Source organism: Lasioglossum baleicum, chromosome 12 (genome assembly GCF_051020765.1).
Source record: "Lasioglossum baleicum chromosome 12, iyLasBale1, whole genome shotgun sequence".
Classification (NCBI taxonomy): Eukaryota; Metazoa; Arthropoda; class Insecta; order Hymenoptera; family Halictidae; genus Lasioglossum; species Lasioglossum baleicum.
The window spans coordinates 15,226,702-15,249,909 of record NC_134940.1 but is presented as its reverse complement, the minus strand read 5'-3'; the positions used below and the strand labels follow the sequence as shown (position 1 = coordinate 15,249,909).

The 23,208-nt window shown below is 35.0% G+C and overlaps 2 protein-coding genes across 2 annotated transcripts; both read right to left on the bottom strand.

The window, feature by feature from the left end:
• Positions 1–1,984: 1,984 nt before the first annotated feature.
• Positions 1,985–20,699, bottom strand: Twin (CCR4-NOT transcription complex subunit 6-like twin). The gene is made up of 7 exons (XM_076434474.1): positions 20,631–20,699; positions 10,927–11,239; positions 8,570–8,721; positions 3,172–3,402; positions 2,699–2,876; positions 2,437–2,576; positions 1,985–2,359 (listed from the first exon to the last, which is right to left on the bottom strand). Exons 2-7 carry the CDS (start codon positions 11,223–11,225, stop codon positions 2,283–2,285), a joined length of 1,077 nt encoding a protein of 358 aa, XP_076290589.1. The 5' UTR covers positions 11,226–11,239; positions 20,631–20,699; the 3' UTR covers positions 1,985–2,282.
• Positions 3,856–5,134, bottom strand: Yip1d1 (Yip1 domain-containing 1). Its single transcript, XM_076434481.1, has 2 exons — positions 4,775–5,134; positions 3,856–4,685 (listed from the first exon to the last, which is right to left on the bottom strand). Exons 1-2 carry the CDS (start codon positions 4,995–4,997, stop codon positions 4,126–4,128), a joined length of 783 nt encoding a protein of 260 aa, XP_076290596.1. The 5' UTR covers positions 4,998–5,134; the 3' UTR covers positions 3,856–4,125.
• Positions 20,700–23,208: the final 2,509 nt, after the last annotated feature.

The following is a 23,208-nucleotide window of genomic DNA, read 5'->3' as shown; positions in this document are numbered from 1 at the left end:
TGTACCTCAATAGAAACTTTTATACATCGATGCTATTTGTTCCATCCATCAAAAATAGCAAAGTACATCTTTCACATAAAATATTTAAAACGTTATTTTTACAAACAGAGAATCGATACTGGTAAAATATAAAGATAATGTTACTTCCTTGCTGTAAAAAACGTAGAGGTATTGTCAGGATTAAAAAGAGTGATTAAATTCTAAACTTAATACATAATATAATATAAAAATTATTGATAATTCTAAATTTTATTTCACTTGAAGAAATTTCATATTATATTAGGAAAACAAATACAATACAATTTTTTCCCCTATTATATTAATGAATCAATTAAAAAGAAAAATATTATATATATATATACGAATTTTAACTATTCAGTGTGTTGAGCTCTCGAAAAGATTTTGTCATATGAAGCATTAACATCTATTATTATACATCTTATTGATGTTAAAATAGGTACAGATACCGTATAAAGAATGAAAATTTCGATTTTTTTTTTAAAACTTAGGCCCCAAATTATGAGTAACCGTTGTAATATAGTTTGTGTGTCCATTGTTCATTCGATTGAGTAATAATGTGTTTTGTGGATAATATATGAATACATATACAAATAGACACTGCCATTTCTATTCTCATTAATTAAAACTAGAATGTAATTATCTACTTTATACAACATTTACTACACACATGACTTTGATAAACTAATTGTATACTACTTGTATAATTCAGTTGTTGTTTTTGCCAAATATGAATGGATCAGATGCCCATTTGATTCTGATTATATTTATTATCTACAATCAAGATTATGCAATGTATAGTCGCTTCATTTTGAAGCTATTTGGAAATACTATTGTAAATAAATCATCTATCGAAATTTCCTATAGTTCGTGAAATACTTTGTTTATATATTCCGTTCTCAGTGAAATAAACAATAAAAAATAATATAATACTTGTGTGGAAAATTAAAAGATTGTAAAACTTACAGTACTATCAGAGAAATGAATTTTGAAGTCATTCGTAAATCCTTATAATGGTTAATAAATTATGTTTGGAATATTAGCATGGTAAAACATCTATTGTGTGTGTAACACTAGCTCGTTATTTTAACTAATTCAATAAAAAACCAACAAGTTAATTGTAAAACATTTAGAAAAAGTATTATATTATTTGTGATGGAAATCAGGACAGATTGAATATACCAAAATCGGATGCTTTCTTAACATTGTCTTAATAGTCGTAATTAGTTTTCCTAGAAATAAAAAGTTTTTGTGATCGATAAATATATCTAATAGACTCTCTATATATTTATATAGTTGAATTGCACTGAAAATAATGGAAAACGTTAAAGCAATTTTGATTAATAAACAATGAATTAAATGCTAATTAGAGTTTGAAGACTTGCCGAAAACATTAATTTATACGAATTTGAAAGATAAGTACAAGAAAAGTAGCGATCGTACAATGCAACTGAATTAACAAGTAGTAGATTGGTATGGTATATATTAATAACTGGAACAAAATCTAATAAGTGAATGTTAACTGATTTTCACGATGCTATGATTGATGAACATCATTACATTATCATACTTACAAATACACTCACTACAATATCATCTATTTCTTTATATAACATTATCATTATCAATATACGTGGCCAATAAGAACAGATTTGTACTTGCATTGAAATTGTTAAGTCAACTCCAATCACTTCGCACAGCCCAGTATAGCGTGTATGTTTTCATTATTTTTTGTTTTTGTTTTGTTTAAAAATACAATTTCTTGTTGGATGGCAGCATTCTTATAAAAAAATTGGCTTGGAGAATGTTGTAATGACATTTAGGAAGAGATTAGGGGGTTCTTCTAGTAGATACTAACTTGTTAATAAATATGTGAAATTGTTCCAATTGTTAATGTCAATATCACAGAGGCTTGATCGGAATATCTTTTTGTAGGAAAATAGGTATCTACATATTACGATGGTGATAAAGGTTACGATACTCTTAATATGGGAAAGGTAAATCTTAAAAATGCAATACACTATACATGGGCTAAACGCATTACAACACGACTCCCTTCACCTGGTCATTAGAATTGTTCATCAATATCTGATAATTTGTTGAATGTGCGGTAATATGGAGTATTTGTAATATTTGCCATTAGAATAGTCGTTGACTGCGAGTGATATTGCTAGAGCCAGAAGTAAGAGAAAAATGTGATGGAGATTTTTTCCTTATTATTGTTTATTTCCTTATTGTTACTTGGGCCTAGTACGCAGCGGCTGCTACCTTCGTGAGATCAATCCATTGCTTGTTCCTACTGTTGGTGTCATTTCTAATTCTACCAACAGTGGAAAATGATCTGAAATAGAAATACAAAACGTAATTATGATTGATATATTGTTTCTCACTTTATAATTCAACTTTTTCTGAATTTACCAGATGGAACATGAGGATGTGGACACCCGACCACTTTATGTTCTCTAAACCAATCTGCACTTAATGGACCTAACAGTCCTAATGGTACCATACTTTGCTTTGAGTAGAAAATGTAGTCTATTATTCCTTTGAAATCGAATCTGTAAAATTCAATATTATACGAAATATTATACGAAATTCAATATTATATATAAAAGGTGTACGAATACTTTGTACATCCATTGTACATTATCAAAATCCAATTCATTACTGTAAAACTTACGTGTAATTAGTATAGGGCATGATGTCTTCACTATAGGCAGATGCAAGTTTAAAAGAGTGAGTGAATTCATTAGGTTTGTCGCAACCAGAGATCTTTTGTAAGCATGATTTATAAGCTAAGTCTTTAAAGTCACGGTGATCGGCCGCTACTCGTCCGGATGTAAGAAATTCGATTACTCCTGTTTTGTAATTAAACATAAACATTTGTTTAAAACTTTCAATATTAATCTTATAAGTTACATTCTTGTTTCACCATCTTATTAAGTTACTACATATACAATTAGCACTATTTTCTTAACTGATTTGCTGTAGGTACATATATTACATTTTCAATAAATCTATAGAAGAATGTAAATATAATTGATGATATTAAAAGAAATTACATCTGTCTAACTAAAATTAAAGTGCCAAAGTATACAGAGTGTCTTAAAATGGAGATTATTATAGGGTTATCATAATACAATTATATCTTACCAGAATCGGGTAAGGAATTAAAGTCACCACAAAGTAATAGTTGAACATTGGAAGAGTCAGGCTTGTGACCAAGTCTGAAAGACTGGCCAGCTTGGTCCAAAATGGAACGTAATTCATTGCTGAGCATCATCGTTTGAATTAATTTAACATCACAAAATTCTGGATCCCAGTGGATGTGTGCTGTACATACTAAAATTGGCTGCTGAACTTGTGCTGGATCAGATGGCAGGCCTGGAAAAATAATCGAAAATGTTATATTTCAAAACAGAACTATAAAAAGAAATTTGTCAATCTTAAGACAATGTATGTCCCTTAAAGTTTCATTTTACAAGTACAATACTTTTCATGTCAGAAGAGATTGACCTTCGTAATTTAATGTACTAATATACTAATTAAATGTACTAGTACTACTCAGTAAACTCCAGAGTTTTAAGACTTTCTTATTCTATAGAATATTTTAGTAATATCGTACCATGGTTGAAAATGACTGCTCTATAAACATTGGTCCTACAATTTGTATACATCTGTTATACCTAAGAGACTTCAATTTTAATATTTAGTCTGTACTAATGTAGTGACAGTTTATTAATGATGGATTTGATCGCATCACTTGCTTATTTGTTGATGCGCTCTGTCGTATTCATGTAAGAATGCAGGATAAATTGAAAAAGAAATTAACACAGATCAAATTTGAAATATGATTTATTAAAAACTATAGGAAATAGATGACTGACATAATTATCTAATACATAAAGTATGTTGACGATGTACATAAAAATGTCAATGTAGTGTCTAATACAAAAGATGAGCGTTTAGAATAGTATTAACAGAGTATAATAATTTTCTTTGCATGCATAAAATAAACAAATGTCAGAAAGTAATAGATTTTTGTGTAGGGAACATATTCAATGAAGAAGTATCTCCTTCGCAAAATTCATATGAATTTATTGATTATTAGAATATTACTGTCACTGCGAAAGCACCGTAAAGAAGAATACAAGGGTAAGCGATTAAGGGGCGTTGATTTTCCTCCCCGCATATGGTAGTGAGCAATCTAGATGCAGAGAGCGTTGCCCAAATAACGGTCATCAGCGTAAGACTTAATCCTATCGGGCCTTTCAAAGTAGTGAAGATACTAATACTAGCAAGCGCTACAATAGGTAGTAAACAATATCCCAGAACGGATGCTATGGAAAATAATGTGATATTGCTTCTATGGCTCATCAGTGACAAAAGAAAATACATGAATATACATGATGTCACTGCTAGGCCATAAACATAACTGAAATTAGCTTTTGAGTTTGCTAGTGACAAACACGCTGCGAACAATATGCAAAACACAACTGGACCGGCCAAATCGGAATCTTGAAGCAGATAGTTCGCATCGTCCAGTTCTCCTCTTTTATGAAATGGATTTAATACGGCCAATGTTCTTTGTAATATTCGTTTGGGATCTATACCAAGTTCTTCCAAAAGTGGTGGTTCATCCTCTTCGTCTACAAATCCATTTGTTCCTACGTTTTTACATCAATTATTATAAAAAAATGTCGAGTTTCAGAAATACGCATATGTATTGCGTTGTTGTTATGATTTAATCAATCACCTTTCGTAAAGTCGTCCGGATTGTACATATCACTGTTGTATGTACTCTGAGAGTGGTTAAGATAGCTTTTTTGGTTATATGAGGAATAATTGTCAGATTGTTGATCATTGTATGTCTGGAATTCGAATTGTTGGTTAGGTTGTCCGAAATCAGAAGGATCGAAATTATATTGTCCTTGGATTGGCTGACCCATATAATTTTCTCCACCGGTATAACCAGACATATTTACAAATTTTTAGTATGGTTCACACTCGATCTTTAAATTTAAATATGATCCCTGACAGATGTGATACTCATTGGTAATCGTGACGTCACAATATATCTTTTAGAGGCGAAACGCCGCGCCGCTTTGGTTTAGGGTACGTAGGTTCACTGCAAGAGTGCTCTGTAGTCGTCCAATCGTGAATATAGTTCTCTATGCTATCGATCATGGGAAATTGCGAGCGAAATTTAAACGTCACGTAGGATATTTTATGAATTTGCCACATTATCTTCAATATTAAAGATTTTATTGAAATTCAAGTGTGAAAACTTCATGTGCAAATGCATGTTTCGTTGCATGGTAATAATTAAATTTGACTATTCATTTCCTTCAATTTCTATAGTGTGGTGTGTGGAATAGAATAGGATAATATATTCGTAAGTATACAGGGTGATTCCGGGAATTGGGACAAGATACTGCTCTTTTTTAAGTAAAAATAGAAAAAAATGATAGAGGAAAAAATCATAGGTCATAATACGTTCTAACTTCCTATAACCTTGTTTCTCATGTGGATGCACCGATGCACCCGGTAGGTGCAATTGCACTTTATTCTTTAATGCAACCCAATTATTTTGTTAAATCAATCAATCTTTTTTATTATCCTATGCATAAAAGTGTTAACCCACGAGATATGTATTTGACATTTCGTGTCAGAAATGTACTTTACTACAAGAGAGAAGCATGTATCTAAACAAAATGTCAAATCACCCTGTATATAATTCGTCTCATATTATACCATCTTTTGAAGTTATATTATTTTTACACTAAATGGAAGATCACATTTCCTATGTGTGTGTGAAATAGAATATATAATAAAAGTTTCTTCTCTTCTCACATTTTGTAGTTTTATAATAATAATAATATTCATTATTATTTCTAACTTGAGAACAATTTTAAATTACTGATATCGATTTATAATTTCACCGCATGCACTGGAGAGTACTTTTAGAACCAATTTTTATGTTTGCAACGAGTCCACCATGAAAATAAGTGGCCACCCCATACAGGGTGTCCCATTTGAAATGAACCACTCGAACAGTTATCTCCTAGAATACTTATCTCCTAAACGAATGCTTTTTGGATATATAAGGGGGTTAATAATTTTCTAAAATACATGGTTACATTAAAAAAAAAATTGAAAGTGATCTTCGTATATGCCCTTTACACCTACAAAAAAAAATCATTGACGTAGAATTTTGCCCTCTTCGAAACCGTGTAACTTTTGTTTGAAACATTTCTCGATATCATTAATAATTTCAGGGATATCCAAGTGGTTCGCTTCAACTGGGACACCCTGTGCACGAGTCAAGATTAAATGTATATTACTGACAGCGAAAGTCTTAAAGCTGGTTATACCTATATGATGCACTGATAAATGCAGAAAAACAAGAGAAAAGAAGAAGGACGAAGGAAGATTAAGGGGTGGCAAGCAGCCCACGCTGTAATGTATTCGCGCAGTTGCACCCTGAAATGCAAGTTAATACGTTCGCGAAAAAAAGGGGATCGAGTGACACATGGAGGGACGGGACTCGTAGATTGGAGCGCGTGATAGGATTGGCAGTCCAGCATGAATTATATGGACTGCTCTTGTATATCTGGTCTACGAACTTGCACCACTCCATCTCCTTCAGATGTTTCGAATACGCGCTCTTCGACGAGCATCACTCGCAATTAATTAATCAGTCTCTTCGATTTCCAACGAGTCAGATGGTTCATTTTCCTTCAGACTAGTTTTGTAATCTAGTCGCGTCCGTACCATTCCGCTTTTAATATGCTTGCTCTTGCGCTGTGTGCAACGTCGCGACTGTTATTATGCCAGTGTCGATCGTAATTGAAACGTCAGCTTTATTTTTCGTCTGTTGATATATGTTACAACTCTTTCCAGAGGCGACGCGTCGAAGATAAAGCTCTCTGATGGAACGAAACCGATCGATCGCGATATTAAATCGATCTGCGATTCAAAATCGATTTTTTTGCGAGAATCGCCCATCCCTAATGCACTGCATTAAATGCAGTGGCGAGATATTGTGCAAGATTTGTCGCGCATAATCAGAGATTTTATCCTCAATAAAGTAAAATTCTCGATAAAATGGGGCACCTTGAACACCAGGTAAAATATCGGTACTTTCCCGCTAATATACACCACCGCTCAAAAGTATCGGGAGTATCGGGACACTTGCGAATGTTGTAATAGCAACGCATAAAAGTTACTTGACACTAAACCTACCGAGCCTTAAAAGTAGTTGGTAAATGTTCCCTTATATAAATGACAAGTTTCTCTACTAGAGCTATCTACACACTTATTTTTTATGAAATAATTTTTATTGTTTCAATAATAGTGAAATTAAAAAATGTGGAAATGGTCATTTTGACCGGTGATGGTAGATTTAGTGTTAAGCACCTAAAACAGTGACTAAAATCGATCTTTATTACTTTCTTATGAAATATCTAACGTTTTAAGTTAAAAACAACCTACATAGGGATTTGTCCTACATGGTAAAGTGTCCGTCTGTGCTCTCCGATCTCTATGATAAATCACAATGGCCTCTCGCGTTACGAACGTAACCGAACTCGGAGGGTCAATCACTGTCATCGCGATTGAGCCACCCTATCCAAAGAAAGTCTCAACGTTGTGTCTGGAGTTTACGAGAAGCATTAAACTTCGTGAACTTATTTAATAAAGAAAGATTCAGTTTTCCTTTAGTCTGATTTCAAAAGCATAACGAAGATGATGCTCTTTGTGTCGTTAAAGAGTATCATTGATGAAACAGTTTTACTAGAAATATTGTACATCTTACATCTTCGGTAACAGAAATACTTGTTTATCATACATCGCGAATCTAATATTTTGTAATTAACACGTTAACTGCCACGTCGGTCACATATGGATGATATAAATCTTTGTGCAGGTTTAGAAATTCATTGTTATATAAATATATTGTTGTAATGAATGTGTAAAGTGCAGAAGGTTTAAAGCAGCATCTACTATGACGAATTTCAATATTTTGTAGTTTGGTTATGTATATTAAAATTTGTGTAGCCAACCAGCGCCCGCTCTAGCGGTTACGTCGCCCCGGACAAAAAGGCAAAATATATTTTTTAAATAAAGGTACATATATTTGTCTTCAATAAAAATTAAATCATTTTATTTAAATTTTAATATAAAAGCACAGATTTTCTATTAATTGGGTATTTAACGCATCAATATTTTTCTCACACTTACAGCCAAAATGGCGGCCCGGACAAATGTCCGGGTTTCAACAATTTGTTAATGTTCCTCTAAAAATTTTACAAAATCCCTTTGAATGTCCATTTTCTGCTCGCTAATATGTTAATTTATACTCTTAAAATGAGAATTTGTGCAAACATGTTAAATACAAAAGGTATTAAGTAATGTATACATTTTGGTTAGCTATGTATAAGAGTTATTCAAGTTACTTTGACTCTGTGAGAATCTGTGGGATTGATATTCGGCACTTAACGTGTTAACAGGCTAGAGTATAAGTTTTAAATAAATAAATTCAGTTACGTACCATTATCCCATGCAGCTTCTTTCGTCCTAAGCAGCGCGGCAAGCCCGATGTTGTCCTTGGGCATCACTCTATTCAGCATATTGTCCGAGCCCTCCGCGTTCGCCATTGCCAATTGGTTGAATTCGACTAAATGCTCCTTTATTAAGGTAAATCTGTTGTGGGACAGAAGAAAACGGTACGTTAGAACGATCGACGGCTAATATTTCTCGCGATGAGATCAAACGCAATAGAGCCCTCCACGAAAGGAAGTTTCTCCGTTTGACTTGTCAATGTGAGAAAAACGTTCGAAACTCGGGACAGTCAAACGATTTTCGTGATGCTACTCTAAGACGCCGTCTTACGTACGCCATGTAGAATATAAACTTCCTCTCTGATATGTGCGGCACGTACTGTTGGGAAATATATTCCTCACCGAATACCTATTACTCGCCATCATCCCTCTTACGTTCCTAAACCCTTAAACAAGATTGAATCAACGTCACTAGATAGTCGTTCAACAGACACTGGGCAGGGATTGCGCGAATACTTTCGAGAAACTAACAACTATACTCTCCCTGCTATTAAAATGAACTTTTCATGCTGATGAAGGAATTTCTTCAAGACCCTGATTGATAACACTGTCCAACAAAATCAAACTCTTTTCTCAGGTTCAACAATTACTGTTTGGTGATTCTTATAATGTATCTTGCTATGATTTCGAATCTGACCTTAATTTTTCCCTTAGACGCACAGTTTTTGAGAAACATGATTTTGACAAAAAAAAAAACACATTTTTCAACTTCAAACAAATATTGTGATGTTATTATAAAAGATATTGAATTGTTCTATGCAGCGAAAGATTCTGCAGACTTTCCCGAATACAGTGATATCCAATATTAATACATTATGAATGTTTAAACATGTTAAACTCCTGTATTCGGGAAAGTCTACAAAATCTTTGGCTGTAAAGAACAATTCAATATCATTAATAATCAGTGTTGGGCAAATTTTATTTGAAATAATAAATAAACGTGTGATTTTAATTGCAAACAATAGCTAAACTTTTTATTTAAATAAAAATTATTTAAATAATTCCAAAAATGATGTATTTATTATTTCTTATTTGCAAATAAAAGATTATTTATTATTTGGACTGAGGTGTGGAAATCAATTAAATAGTTTTTGGTCTTCTCTTATTTCTTGTATTTTGTATATGTAAGTTTTTCGTCAATATCATGTTTCTCAAAAACATGGTGTTGGACAGAATAATTACTAGACTGATCTTTGTGGAAAATAGAAATTGCCTATCTCAATTGCACGAGGGAGGATTCCTGTAGAAATGTTTTTCTTTCTTTGACGCTAGACCTACCACGAGGGGGGGTCAAATGACCCATTTTAGACTTTTTATTTGACAATTATTGAATACATTTTTTGACTCGAGTATATATTATAGTAAAAATTGCACAAAATCTTTATAAATAAATCTAAAATTGTTATTTTTATAATACCATACACATTAGTCACTTTTGATGGTCGGTAGGTTTAGTGTTAATAAAACTAATAGACCAGGACTGGGCCCTACTCTTTCTACTCCTCGGTCCTCCCCACCAAACTCCTGTGGAGTGTAGCACTGTAGAGACAATATGGTAGTGGTAGTGGGGGTAGACTGTAGATATTATATTGACATTACTAACCCTTTGCAATCGGAACTATTTTAACTCGAAAATTAAACATGTCTTCCTAGCTAGAATAATTACATTTTCTATAAGATCTTTTTCATTTTCTGGATATGAAATTGATATAATACCTCGTACAGTACTTAAATGTTTAGCAATTGATTAGATACCAACATGCTTGATAACGTAAACAATATTTTGAATAATGGTACAGCAATTTTTAGTGGTGACTCCAGTCTACTAATTGCAATACGCAGTGATTCTGAGATGAGATTGTTTAGCTTGATCAGAAATATTTTTATTGTCCGTTTTGTGGAACGAAAAGAATTGTGTAAATACACACGTTATCGGCATTGTTATGATCTCAATCAATATCATTGTTATTAGTTAGACGATGAAGTTTAGTAATGTTGCTTTGTTCACTTACTAAGTGAAGTGTGACAAGAGGAAATACTTCATCACGTCTGAACAAGAGATTAAGAAAAATGTTTGGAGAAGTATAGCTGATACAGTAAATTCGCGATAGTTGTCAGGTGCCTACCCGTTTGATAGTTGTCTATTAGATAGATATAGCCGATAGTTGTCTGTCCAGAACACAGGCTGGTTGACAAGAATTGCGACTTTACCGTATTGACTTTTATATCGTCAAAGTATTTTGCTGTACACGCACGTGGAGAAAGAATTGGCAAATGTATTACTTACTTGGCTGTTCGATAGAAGATAGCACAGCCGTCGACGTATTTCCGGTCATTCTCCGCCATTGTCTTCGCTCGCGACTTCGGGGAAAAGATTCCATCGTAACCGTCATGCTTGAGCTCGGGGAGAAAAAAATTGTAGAACTGATCCGTCTCCACCTCCTGCAGGCTGATGATGTCTGCGGCGTAATGTCTGATTTCGTCGAGAATTCCTTTTTTCCGATATTCCCAGTCGAGCGCCCAGCTTGGACAATAACCGTACATCTGCCGGGTCGCGTATTTGTCGCACAACACATTGTAACACATTACTGTGAATATACCTGTAACAGAAAATTGATCATTCTGTAAAGGTGTGTAAATTATTATAATAGATCGGAGCTACAGATTCCTGAGACCATCCGAAATCACTTTTCCCTTTACGAAAACGTTCTCCGCGGATTCGTTAAGGAATTATTAACGAAAAACCACGGACCAATCAGAGCGAGGCTAGCAGACGGATTCCGGCTCGGCGACGGTCTCCGTTGAGCGCGGCGTTGGCATTGGCCGAGCCGGAATTCGTTTACTGTACCGCGCTCTGATTGGTCCGTGGTGTTTTTCGTTAATAATTCCTTAACGAAGCCGCAGAGAACATTGTCGCAAAGGAAAAAGTTGCTTCAAAACACTTCAAGAATCGCACCTTTCAAGTACAACATTTTTGGATACCGTGTATTTCCAAAAACTATACTTAACCCTTTGCACTCCTTTGTCGAAGTGTAAATGGAACGGATTTGTATATGTATCTGCTTCTTCCTTCACTTATTTGATATCTTATTTTTTAATTCAAAACAGATATAAATTACAACAAAGTTTGAGAGAGCTACATTTGATATAATTGGTAAACGAAATTGTTTAAAATAAGTAGCAGTCAAGGAGCTGTTCTTTGAAGTAAATTTCAAATAAAACACTTAGAATAGTAGGGAGTTGTTGGCAATAAAAAATTGAAAAATAATTCGAAGTGCAAAGGGTTAATGTTCTAGCATTCTGTAAACATTATAGTACCAGACTCAGTCAGTCCAATGTGACAGGAATTATCCTTTTGAAGGAAATACATTTTTGGGACACCTTGTAGAATGAAATGTTACACTTTTTAAATGGCCCAACACTTTCATTGCACACGTATAATTATAAATGATATTCTGACGACTACAATAAGTCTGTCATAATCTACAAAAATGGAGTTTTACTGGAAATGGTGCAGCTAGAGACGAAGAACTTCGAGCAAGGTGTTCTTTTTTGCACGGCGAAAGGGAGCATCGCGAATCTAATTTAATATTAAGGGCAGTTTTCACATGCTTATTAGGCTGTACCCTTTTCCTCGAGATGGGGTCCGTCGCAGCATACTGAAGCCAATACTTACTTCAGTACCTCTATACTTTATTGGATTGCGGCAGATACCGCAGCTCAATTATTTACACTCTCTATAGGCAAGTTGCTCCCGGCTCCTAGCAACCGTTCGCAGTAATAGGACCACTGATTTACAGCTTTAACTCGGCCGTCTATCGCGAACCTGCGCTGAAATTAGCTCGAGCGCATTGGTAAAAGCAATATACGGAGATCCTCGCCGAGAGAATCACGATAGCTCTTGACTAAATCATTTCGCTTAATCCCGATATTGTCACTATCGATTGTTCTCCGCTTACGCTACCGGAATAAAATTTATTTACCACCCACCCGGCAAGAGGTATTCCCTCGGACAAACTAAGAATTTGTTGCGACTATTATTTGCGTATCGCAAAACTAGTTGGTCATCAAAAATAAATTGGTATAAAATCTAAATTTATTTTACTTCTGAATATGTCTAATTGCTTGAAAATAATATAGAAACATTGAGAAAGTCTTCAAATGTTTTTGCTGTTTCATATTTCTCCTACTCACATTTTTAATATAAATTCATAATCTCCGCAGTCTAGTTACGAGTTATTGCTAGTGATTATCAACAAAGCCGTTTATGGATAGATAATTAATAACAAGTAATTATTAATTATAATGATGATTACGTTTAATGCTGTGGTATTTGCTAGATATTTGTGTTAACAGGCAGCAGAGTCGCCAGATTAATCCTTTGCGGTCGGAGCTATTTTAACTCGAAAATTAAACATTTCTTCCGACCTAGAATTATTCATTTTATGAATATGAAATTGTGATATATGTTGAGTAATTTGTTATTATTATTATTATATACGGACCGAGGTCCTTTTATACAAATGTTTACAGTTGTTTACAGTAGAACTGATAAAAACAAAAAGAAAAATTCGAATCATATGTAGCTTTTACACATAATTCCATAAAATTGAAAATTTGACTATCAAAATTAATTTACTCGAAAAGATGGAGAATTCAGCCCGTTAAAATTTGTGTCACTACAGGTCGGCTGGTTCTTGAAGGTGAAAATTGGCGTTGAGGACACAGCGTTTTGTCTCGCGGCAGCAAATAAAATGAACGTTCCGCGAGTTGTAATATTAAACGGAAGATCGGTCAGCGGATAAAAGTAGATCGAAGTAGCCACTGAATAGTTCAGGCGACCGTGTCCCCGACAACTTACGTAATTAAGTAACTTGCCTAGATTTTCTGAGACTGGTTCAGCTGGCGCGACGGGTCCCAGAGCCTCGGAAATGCTGTCTCTTTCCGCAAATGGAGTTACCGGCTTTCACGGTTCCCCTAGCTGCCATTGACAACTGCTTTCTACGCGAATCGCGCGCCGCAAAAACACACCCACACGTTGAATACGAAAAGAAAGAAACGATCTTCCGATCTTCTAAGGATTAAAATCTGCGCCTGACAGAAACCGGATAAGTTTGTTCAGCCGTCCTCGCTGATTTCAAGTAGAATCGAATTACTCGACCTCTCGTGTGTTCCCATCGCTTCGATTATATTATGTTCGAACGATTGATACGTGTCTTACTCCCATTATCATTCTTCATAAATCGCGTTCCTATTCCCTATTTCTCGATGTAGGTCGCATCGATCGGACATACCTGATTGATATAGTACCACATTTTCTGCATCACGGAAATGCGGTTACCGTTACTGTCCACAATTCTCTTGGTCCCCGCGCTTTTTGCTAAAACCGGTTCGCAGTTTTGTACTAGCCACAAACGATCGCACTTCGAGAAGAAACGAGTTTCGAAAATTAATGAAAGAAACAGCTAAATTGATATTGCTTACTCGAATTTTTTATCTCTTTCTATTTCCCCATTTCATTCCGATTTCCTTATCAACTTCTATCTATGTGGTTTTCTTTATTATTTTCTATTAATCAGTTTTACCTCGTTCACTCGCTAACCGAGTAACCAAAAGACAAATAAGAGGTAATTCGAAGAGGGAATTCATTAGAAGAATTTCAAAATACTATTTTCACTCTAGTTTGTTGCGATTCAAGTCGACATCTTTATTCTCCACAAATTATTATCACACTGCGGATTTTATGCATTTATGACAAAAATGGGTACGTACAATTTCAAACAGTGGAGATATTAAAAAGATTAATCAACTTTTTATTAATGATTTTTATCGTAGAAAATTTTAGAATAACTGTTGTTTTTGGTCCCTGCTTAATATTCACTGTTCAATTTTAGTTGAGATGTGTAATTTTACTCTTAAATCAGGTTCATTTCAACGTTAACCAACGCGACTGTCGTGTATTCCTTGTACATGCCTGGGAAAATAACTTTCATGTGATTTTTGGTGAAAATGTGATGGTTTAATTAACTTATTAGTTGTTGGTGGTAAAAAAGAAAAACGTGAATATCTTATTTTCATCGTAATACAATGAAGAAACTTGAAATTTCCAGATAGAGAATACATTGGGTATATAAAATTGCGTTTGTTTAACGTCGTCGCGAAAAATCGTACATTTCATACAACAACCTAATACGATACGATTAAAATTTACGTTTGATAACTGGAAAACCGCCGGAACTTTCGCGTTCACCCAATATTATTTTTCATCCGTCCCTGACCGTTACAATACCGCTGGATGCCCTTTTTCCTATCCTTCATCTCGACCCAGGAACGCGTGGAATTATTTGAAATCCGTTGGTCGTGATGGGTTGATACGTGCAGTAACGCGGAATGGGACTAACGACCATGCCAGCAGGACCGTGCAAATTACTTCTTGCGGCTCTCGCGACGCCCCTGACAATCATAATCATTACGGACCGTGCATGGTCAGACGTGCTGCGCAGCTTCTTTGGAAGACAGTAATTATGCGTCATTATCATTCCGACGTTTGCCTCCCCTCCGATACAATTAGACACTTATTAGAATGACTATTCAAGCTGTAATCATTACCATTGTCACTTTCATCGTTACTACTGACTATACTCGGATCGTCGGATTTCATTAATAACGAAGCCCCTTTACTTTCGTTCATCGGGCGATCGTTAATCTGTAAACCTGCCGCTTGTTAACGCGCGAGACGTCGCGTCGCGTCGCATGAAAACGAGAACGAGGGGTTTCAGAATCGCACGTGTGTAACTACAGTTACTCGAATTCGGACGCTCTAAAAAAGACGATAACTTTTTTAATATTGTACTATACGATTTGCACTTTTTCGGGAAGCTGGAGCAATTAGTTTACTACAGGATGTGAAATGAAATTTTTTCAAAAATTGCAATTGATCGGAATTGTAAAAAAAAATACTAAAAGTTGCATTTTACAACTTTTTTATGTGGACCTATATTGAAAATTTAAAAAATACGTTTTGTAGGACTGTATCAATGTCAATTATATGCACTGTGAAGGTTTTATCGAAATCGATTGATGCGTGAAAAAACGACAGGTATTGAAAGATGTAAGAATTCTTAGATTTATCCTTAGATGAAATCTGCAATTTTTACCATCTTTAAACGTTTGTAGCTCAGTACAACGTCGACCGATTTTGAAGAAATTTTCAGAATATGTTTAATTCACACAGATCAAAAAAACATTATTATAATATAATATATAATGTTTTTTATGTATATGCATAAGTGACTAAAAAACAAATATTATTTGTCCAATTCATTTATACGGTAGATTATTATCGAACGAAAGAATTCTACCATTACAACAACGAGAAAGTTGATTCGTCAAATCTATTATTAAAACTTAATGGAAAATAAAACCACCTAATATTCGCTACAAAATGGAACCTGCGATGTTCTACTGCCACGCATGAATGAGGAGAGTTTTGAAATATTCAACTAACAACGTATTGAGTTAGCCAAAAAGTTCTCTCGTGTTCGTGCAACAGGATACAAACGCCACGTACAAAAAAAAAACAACAAGAAAACTTTTTGATCATACCAATATTTCTCGGGTTTATTTTCTCGTTTATTCATTGCAAGCGAGGTGGCAAAACCAATATTAAAACCGTGAATTATCGAAGTTTCTTTGAGAGAGAAAGAAATCAGTTTCAGCTGGATTGTTAGTGTGTGGAAAGCAGGTGTTTTTGAAAATAAATTGTTATTTTGTCCCTTTTTGAAAAAAGATTTCGACAAGTTATTTCAAAAAATATATTGAAACAGTTACGTTTAAGTTTTTATTATGTAGCTGCACTGTGGCAAATTGTTATACTGTAAAAGATGATACATTAACACAATCAATGCCGACAAATATTAATTTCAGATTTTCGTATACTCAAACACGTAAAATTAATCGCGTCATTCTGCATGTATAGTTTAAAACATTTACCGGGTGTATAGATACATATGATAATTATAACTTTGACTATGAGTTTTAAGGTCGAAAGGTCAACAATTTTTTTTACAGTATCGCATCTATTCATTGCAAGGATAAAAATTGCAAAAGGAACTGTCGACAAAAATTCAACCGTTCTCTTAAAAAAATTATAATGATTTTATTTATATTACGATATTACGTTGGAAACTAAATTCGCGATCTTTTGTTTCGTAATTCTTTTATTGTATCATTATAACCTCATTCAGTGACCATTCCTTTTGAAATGTATGTATTATAATAAAATACTAAATAAAAAAAATATATATATATATAAATAACTTTGTTTGAGAAACTGCGGAGGTCGCGAACTTAGTTGCCAACCTAATATTTTTGCTTTCCTCAGTCAGATGGAGCCCTTGTGGAAATTATTTCCTTGCGCGTGAAATATATCGAAAATAAAATATAAATAAAATTGATTTGATAATGAAAAATTCTGTATTAAAAATTTTAAGAGAACGGTTAAGTATTCTTGACACATGATACACCTAACTGTAGATGGTCCAAGAAGAGGACGGAGATGGAACTTAAAAATAATGAATGGCGGATCGCATAATGAGATGATTGATTCCCTGCGCAGCATAGAAGCGTTGACAATAGATTCTTTTTTTATTCCGCTGACGGCGGATTGGCTCGCGTCTTTCTTTATTCCGTCGAGCTATACCGTTTTCTACCTCTTTCTTGATGTTGCGCAATAAATCTGTCCAGATGGCATGGTATAGTCATCTCGGGAACGAAACCCGCTGTTTCAGTGGCTCGGCGTTGACCAATGGCCAAGATGTTCGTACTTGGGGCAGGCTATGTTACCTTGTCTCGCGGGACATTTATTAACCCTGCTCTTTTATCTTTCACAATATGCTCCAACCCCTTCCCCCCTTCTGCTTCCTATTCGCCACAATCTAATATTTGTTCAATTTCGCTTGTCGATTACGCTGCTTTTGGTAGAAACCTCCCCATTGGGCCTGGATTTTGTTCAACCTCTTGCACCACGATTTATTTTACGGTTATAGTGAGATTAGAACTTCTCTGTCGTCTGTCGCAGAAGAAAGGTTGTATTTATTGTATTTATGTTTTATATAATTAGTAAACAAAATTGTTTCAATTTTGCATTGAAGTAAATTTCAAATAAAACACTTAAAATCGTAGGGAATTGTTGGCAATAAGATTGAAAATAATTTGGAGTGCAAAGGGTTAAGGGTAGGGTTGCTAACCTTCTCGGATTGTCTCGAAATTGAAGATGTTATTCCGAATCCTGGTTGAAGGTCAAACTGTCTCGGAATTTCAGAGGAAGCTATACTATTGGAATAACTCGCATTATTAACTCGCTTTTGAAAATTTTCAGTCTATTAGACTGCGGATGTTCATGCAATTTCCAATTTTTGTACACGAATTTTAAGAAACTCGAATCAAATCAAATCTTCTTTTCCGTGGTAGTAGCCTTTTTAGTTCTGAAATAAATTGAAATCGTACTAAATTCTGTCAGATTTTATATCCTAGCATTTTTTGAGGATTTCCGAAAGCGATAATTGCACAATGATCCGCAGTCTACTAATTGTATTGGGTTGGCAAATAGGTCCGTTCGGTTTTTGTAATTTATTCCACTGTAAAAAACCGTGCGAACTTATTTGCCGACCCAATATTACTATGTACTGTATATGTATAAGAAGACCAGCATGTTCAAAACTATATTGTTATTTTTTTGTACATAAAAAAATTTCCTTTCCATCAACTATGAATGTGCAGAGGGTGTCCCATATTTTCAAGACACGTATGAAAAGTATATCAACGGTTCGCAAGTTGCAGCTAGCAAAAAAATTAGGCGTCGAGAATGAAAGGTTCGACGTCCGGGCGCAGATTTCCGCACTTTAGTCAGCTGTGCGTTCGTTCACACGAACACGCGCGCACACTGTCAAAAACAGAGGTCAATGCTCCCAACTCGGGGGTCTCGTCTCTCTCCCTTGCTACGATTTCTCCGCGGCTTTTCACGCGTTTTTTCTTTTTTACTGTTTTTAATAATACTGCGCGCACTCTTAGTAATTCGTTACGGACTGTACAAGATTTTCTCGCGTGGAAAGAAATTTTATTGCTTCCACTTACAATTAGACCTGTGTACACTATTTTAGTTCGTTTATTGTTGCGCGTTTATGTTTCCGTTATTGTTGGTACGTCGTTTCCATCGTAACCATGTTTGTCGGATGAATTATGCTTTAATTATACTCATTAAATCGTTGGGCAGCCTGTTGCAAACTATGCGTGCATGTATACAGGGTGTTCGCGTTATTATTTCGCGTCGAATGGTGTTTGTCATTTCTTTAACTGCATTATTTCTTTAGAAACGAAGGTGGCCTTCAAGTTTTTGAATTAAACACTATGTGTTCTCTTATATCATAATGGAAGCGTGTGCCAAAATAAATTCATTCGAGACACTGATCTTCAAGGGCATACAAGGTTACAAATGAAAAATACATTTTGAATATATCATGTCTGAAAAAAAATGGAATTTGGAGCTTTTACTGTAGCCTCGCCAATGAAGTAGTAATCATCGTCAATAAAGTAAAGTATTCCGTCCATTTCTGACCTTGTGTGGCCTTGAAAGTCATTATGTCTTTCTATTATATTCATATAGGGTGAGTCACCTAACGTTGCCACCTCAAATATCTTTGTTGTTCTTAAAGCCTAAGTATGAAGTCTACAAATAAGGAGCTTCGAAAATTAGTGAGTGATTAACGAGCAGATTGCGAATTTTTAATGTTTAATGCAAAATAATAATGTTCTGTGTCTGTTATATGGACTAGAAGCTACTTAGAAAGTTTATACGTGCATGGCTAATTATTAGACTGCGGATTTTATGCGTTTATAACAAAAATGACTACGTACAATTTAAAACAGTGGAGGTATTAAAAAGATTTAAGGCCATCAGTGTATTCGTTTCACTTTAATAAGATAATTAAAAGAAGATTGAAATTTTTATTTGACTACTGTGTCTCCCAATCAATGCCAACATTTTTTATTTTACATAAAGATCCGCAGTCTAGTAATTATAGTCACTGAATCTCTAATGAAAGGGACTGTCATTGTAGATGTTTGAAAAAGGGTGCTTCCATTTAAAAAAATGAAGGTGACCTTCATATCTCTACAAAAATCACATAAAAACAAGAATATTTTTGGTATCATGTGAGCCCCACTGAGCCATTCAAGTTTGTCCTGCAGATATTATATATTTGACGTATCTTTGAAAACAACAAAGATATTTGAGGTGGCAACGTTAGGTGATTCACCCTGTATATTATGTATACGAATGAGTCAGTTTTGGCACACGATTTTATATGATATAAAAGGATACATAAAATTTATAAAAATTGAAGGTCATCTTCACTTCTAACAAAACAACGCAGATCAAAATAAATGGCAGACACTATTACATTGCTCGCAGAAAAGAGTACATACAACTTTTCCTCTGGCTAGGGATGACGCGAACACCCTGTATATATTTTATTGAGAAATGAACTTAATTATATGTTAGTTTTAGAAACAGAGACTCGCTCTCTCGGTACTTGATAATCTTTTAATACAGCTTGTGGAAAAAGTTGCCGAGGTAACGGATAGGGCTGCGGTTCTATAAGTTACGTATTACCCGGCAATTTATAATTCTAGTTAATCTTAAATTCTGATTTAACCGGCGAGTTATAGGGCGCGGGGTGTAATAAATTGCTTCTGGCGTTGAACGCGTTCCTCGAGTTACCTGATATGTTTCCCAGTAACAGTAACTAAATATGTTAGAATGCGATATTGAACCCATCAATTTCGTTGAGAAATAGTTTTCCAATTTCGAAGATTATTTAACATCGTTTTATTCATAACCGTAACGCTCCTGGCTCGACGATTTGAATGAGTGTCATTTAAATGTCGAGAGGCAGATTCGTTTTCGAAAATAATTGTTCACATTCTACTTACATGTTGGCCTCGTCCTGTTCGGTCTCGTCAATGGTATCCACGGTCTTTGTGGTGGGTGATTTGCAGTAACTGTAATCAAACAAGAATAAGCTATTAGTAACTGCTAATAGTCATACTGAACCACCGTAATATGAGTACATAGACAGCGGATTTTATGACAAAAATGAGTAGGTGCAATTTGAAACAGTAGAAATAGAGGAATTTGGAAAATACTGTTATGTAATTTTCCTTCTATTAAATATATTAAAACAGGAAATCAATTTCGATCCATTTGACATTGAAATTCAGATGTTCATAGAGGTTTATTCAATAACATATTTTCCATTCTGTTCTATTACTTTTCGCCATTTTCGAGGTAACTTCTTATGGAATAAACATATGAATAAATACCTTAATTTTATCTTCGATTCTTAATTCGAAAACGCTAGGAACTTTCACAATCGCAGTAGAACCTCGTTTGTTGTATGCCAGCGAGCCCTACCACGAGGCAGGGTCGCCAGATTAGGGGAGTAGCACAAATTGAAGGGAAACAGTTACCCTCTCTACCAGAACAGTCACGTGACAGTGTGACAGAGGCGCGTCACGTGATTGGTCGTGGCCGTAGCGTGGTGGAAGGGGGAGCTAGAGCGGGGACGCTAGTCTTAACTTGGTAATAAATAATTAGCGAAGTTAATTATGTATCTTTTCAGTCAATTTGACGCACTAGAGGTATAAATATTAAATTTGTACATACAGTACAAAACCTCGATTAACCGGCTTGATTGGGAGACAAACAGCCCGGATAAATTAAGGCCCGAGGAAATGATTAAAATGTACATAATATTCCAAAATAAATTATTATTATTATTATTATATACGGACCGCGGTCCTTCTATACAAATGTTTACAGTAGAACTGATAAAAACAAAAAGAAACATATTAAAAAAAAGTCTTTTCATAATAAATGTTTTATTTTTGAAAATTTATTTCCCTTCATGATATATTCACATATTTAAACGCATACATATTTGTTTATAATCGGGATCCCAGTTAATCGAGGTCCTACATCTAGTAGAAAATCCTGGGCCAGCATAGAGTTGCCTCACACAGGCGAAGGGTAAATTCGTCGACTCGCAAAAATGCTTCCGGATTAACTGGAAATTCTTGCTGGAATACTTCGGCGGATGGTTCGCCGGGGCTTCAAATTTCAGATCCCGCGAAACTTTGCCTTAACTACCCACAATTTCCCTAGACGCCCCTTAAAATCAAATAGAGATTCGACACGAGATTCTAACGAAACGTTTTCCAAGTTTTTGAACTCGATGGTCGCCGGTCGATGGTGGGGGGTCTCGCGTCACGGCTTGTCGCTGTGTGGATCTAGCAAACGAAACGCGTCGAATGACAGCGCGAACAAATTAGAAGTTCCGAGTTGCACATGCACGAAGGTAGAGGTTGGTTAAAGCCGGGGTCCCAACTAGAAGATTACCAGCGAACTTTGTCAACTGGCGGGATCTGGTGTAAGGGGCGCGATGTCAAGAGAGAGAGAGAGAGAGAGAGAGAGAGAGGGGGAGAGCACTCTCCTGGCAGTCTTCAACTCGTTCGTAGCTCGCGACGACGTCGAGGGCTTTGAATTGTTAATTCTGATTACCTTCGCGCCCTGACGTACTTTGCTTCTGCCACTTATTTAATGTACCGCCATTTGTGTCAGAGTTGAATCACGCCTTACGATTCCAGGATTGTTACCGCCGCTTCCGGGGGGCACCTGAACGTTCTCCATTACGGTTGAGTCACTGTATACATCAAGTTCGCCCATTATTTGAACAAAATTAACTTGAGGCTTTCTCTACCGGTTGCTGCATAATTCGCCCTCGAGAATAAAAAATAAGTGATTCAGCATTTCTTAACACATTGCTTAATTGTTTCGTAATTTTCGAAAGTCCGTGGTCCATGGCTAAGGATTTTTTCATAGATCCCCTAACAGCAACAGCATTTGCAATCGTGAATCAACAAGTGACCTCTAATAACGTGATCTAATCGTTTCGAATTATTATATGGAAGACGATTTTTTACGCCTTCTTTTGATACAGCAACAGTGGAGTTGTTTAATAGTGACAGTAATCACAGATTTGTAAACTAACAAGTTATCATGTGATCGAAAACTTGTCTCGAGACAAATGATTAAACACCTGTGAGATCTAGTTATTGATAGGCTTCCAGTAGCTAAAACGTTAATAATGATCATTACCAACATAAGAAATAATCATACTTCAAAATCATTGTCAGATTTAAAAATTTTCATGATTATCCTCAGAATATATTAATACCTAATCATGTTCCAGTAATCATGACGATGTTTATTTATATCTCAACTAAGAGACTCTCGAATAATTTACAAATAAAATTTTGTGTTGCAGTAATTACGTGTTTCCCAGTTATATTTTATAATTATGAAATTGTGCATGTGTTACAATCAGAGTTGGGCAGAGAAATTTTGTTTAAATAAAAATTTCGTATAAAGTGGGCTTTTTCCAAGTGGGTTTTAAACCCACTTTATTCAGAATTTTTATTTAAATAAAATTTTTACCCAACACACTCTGGT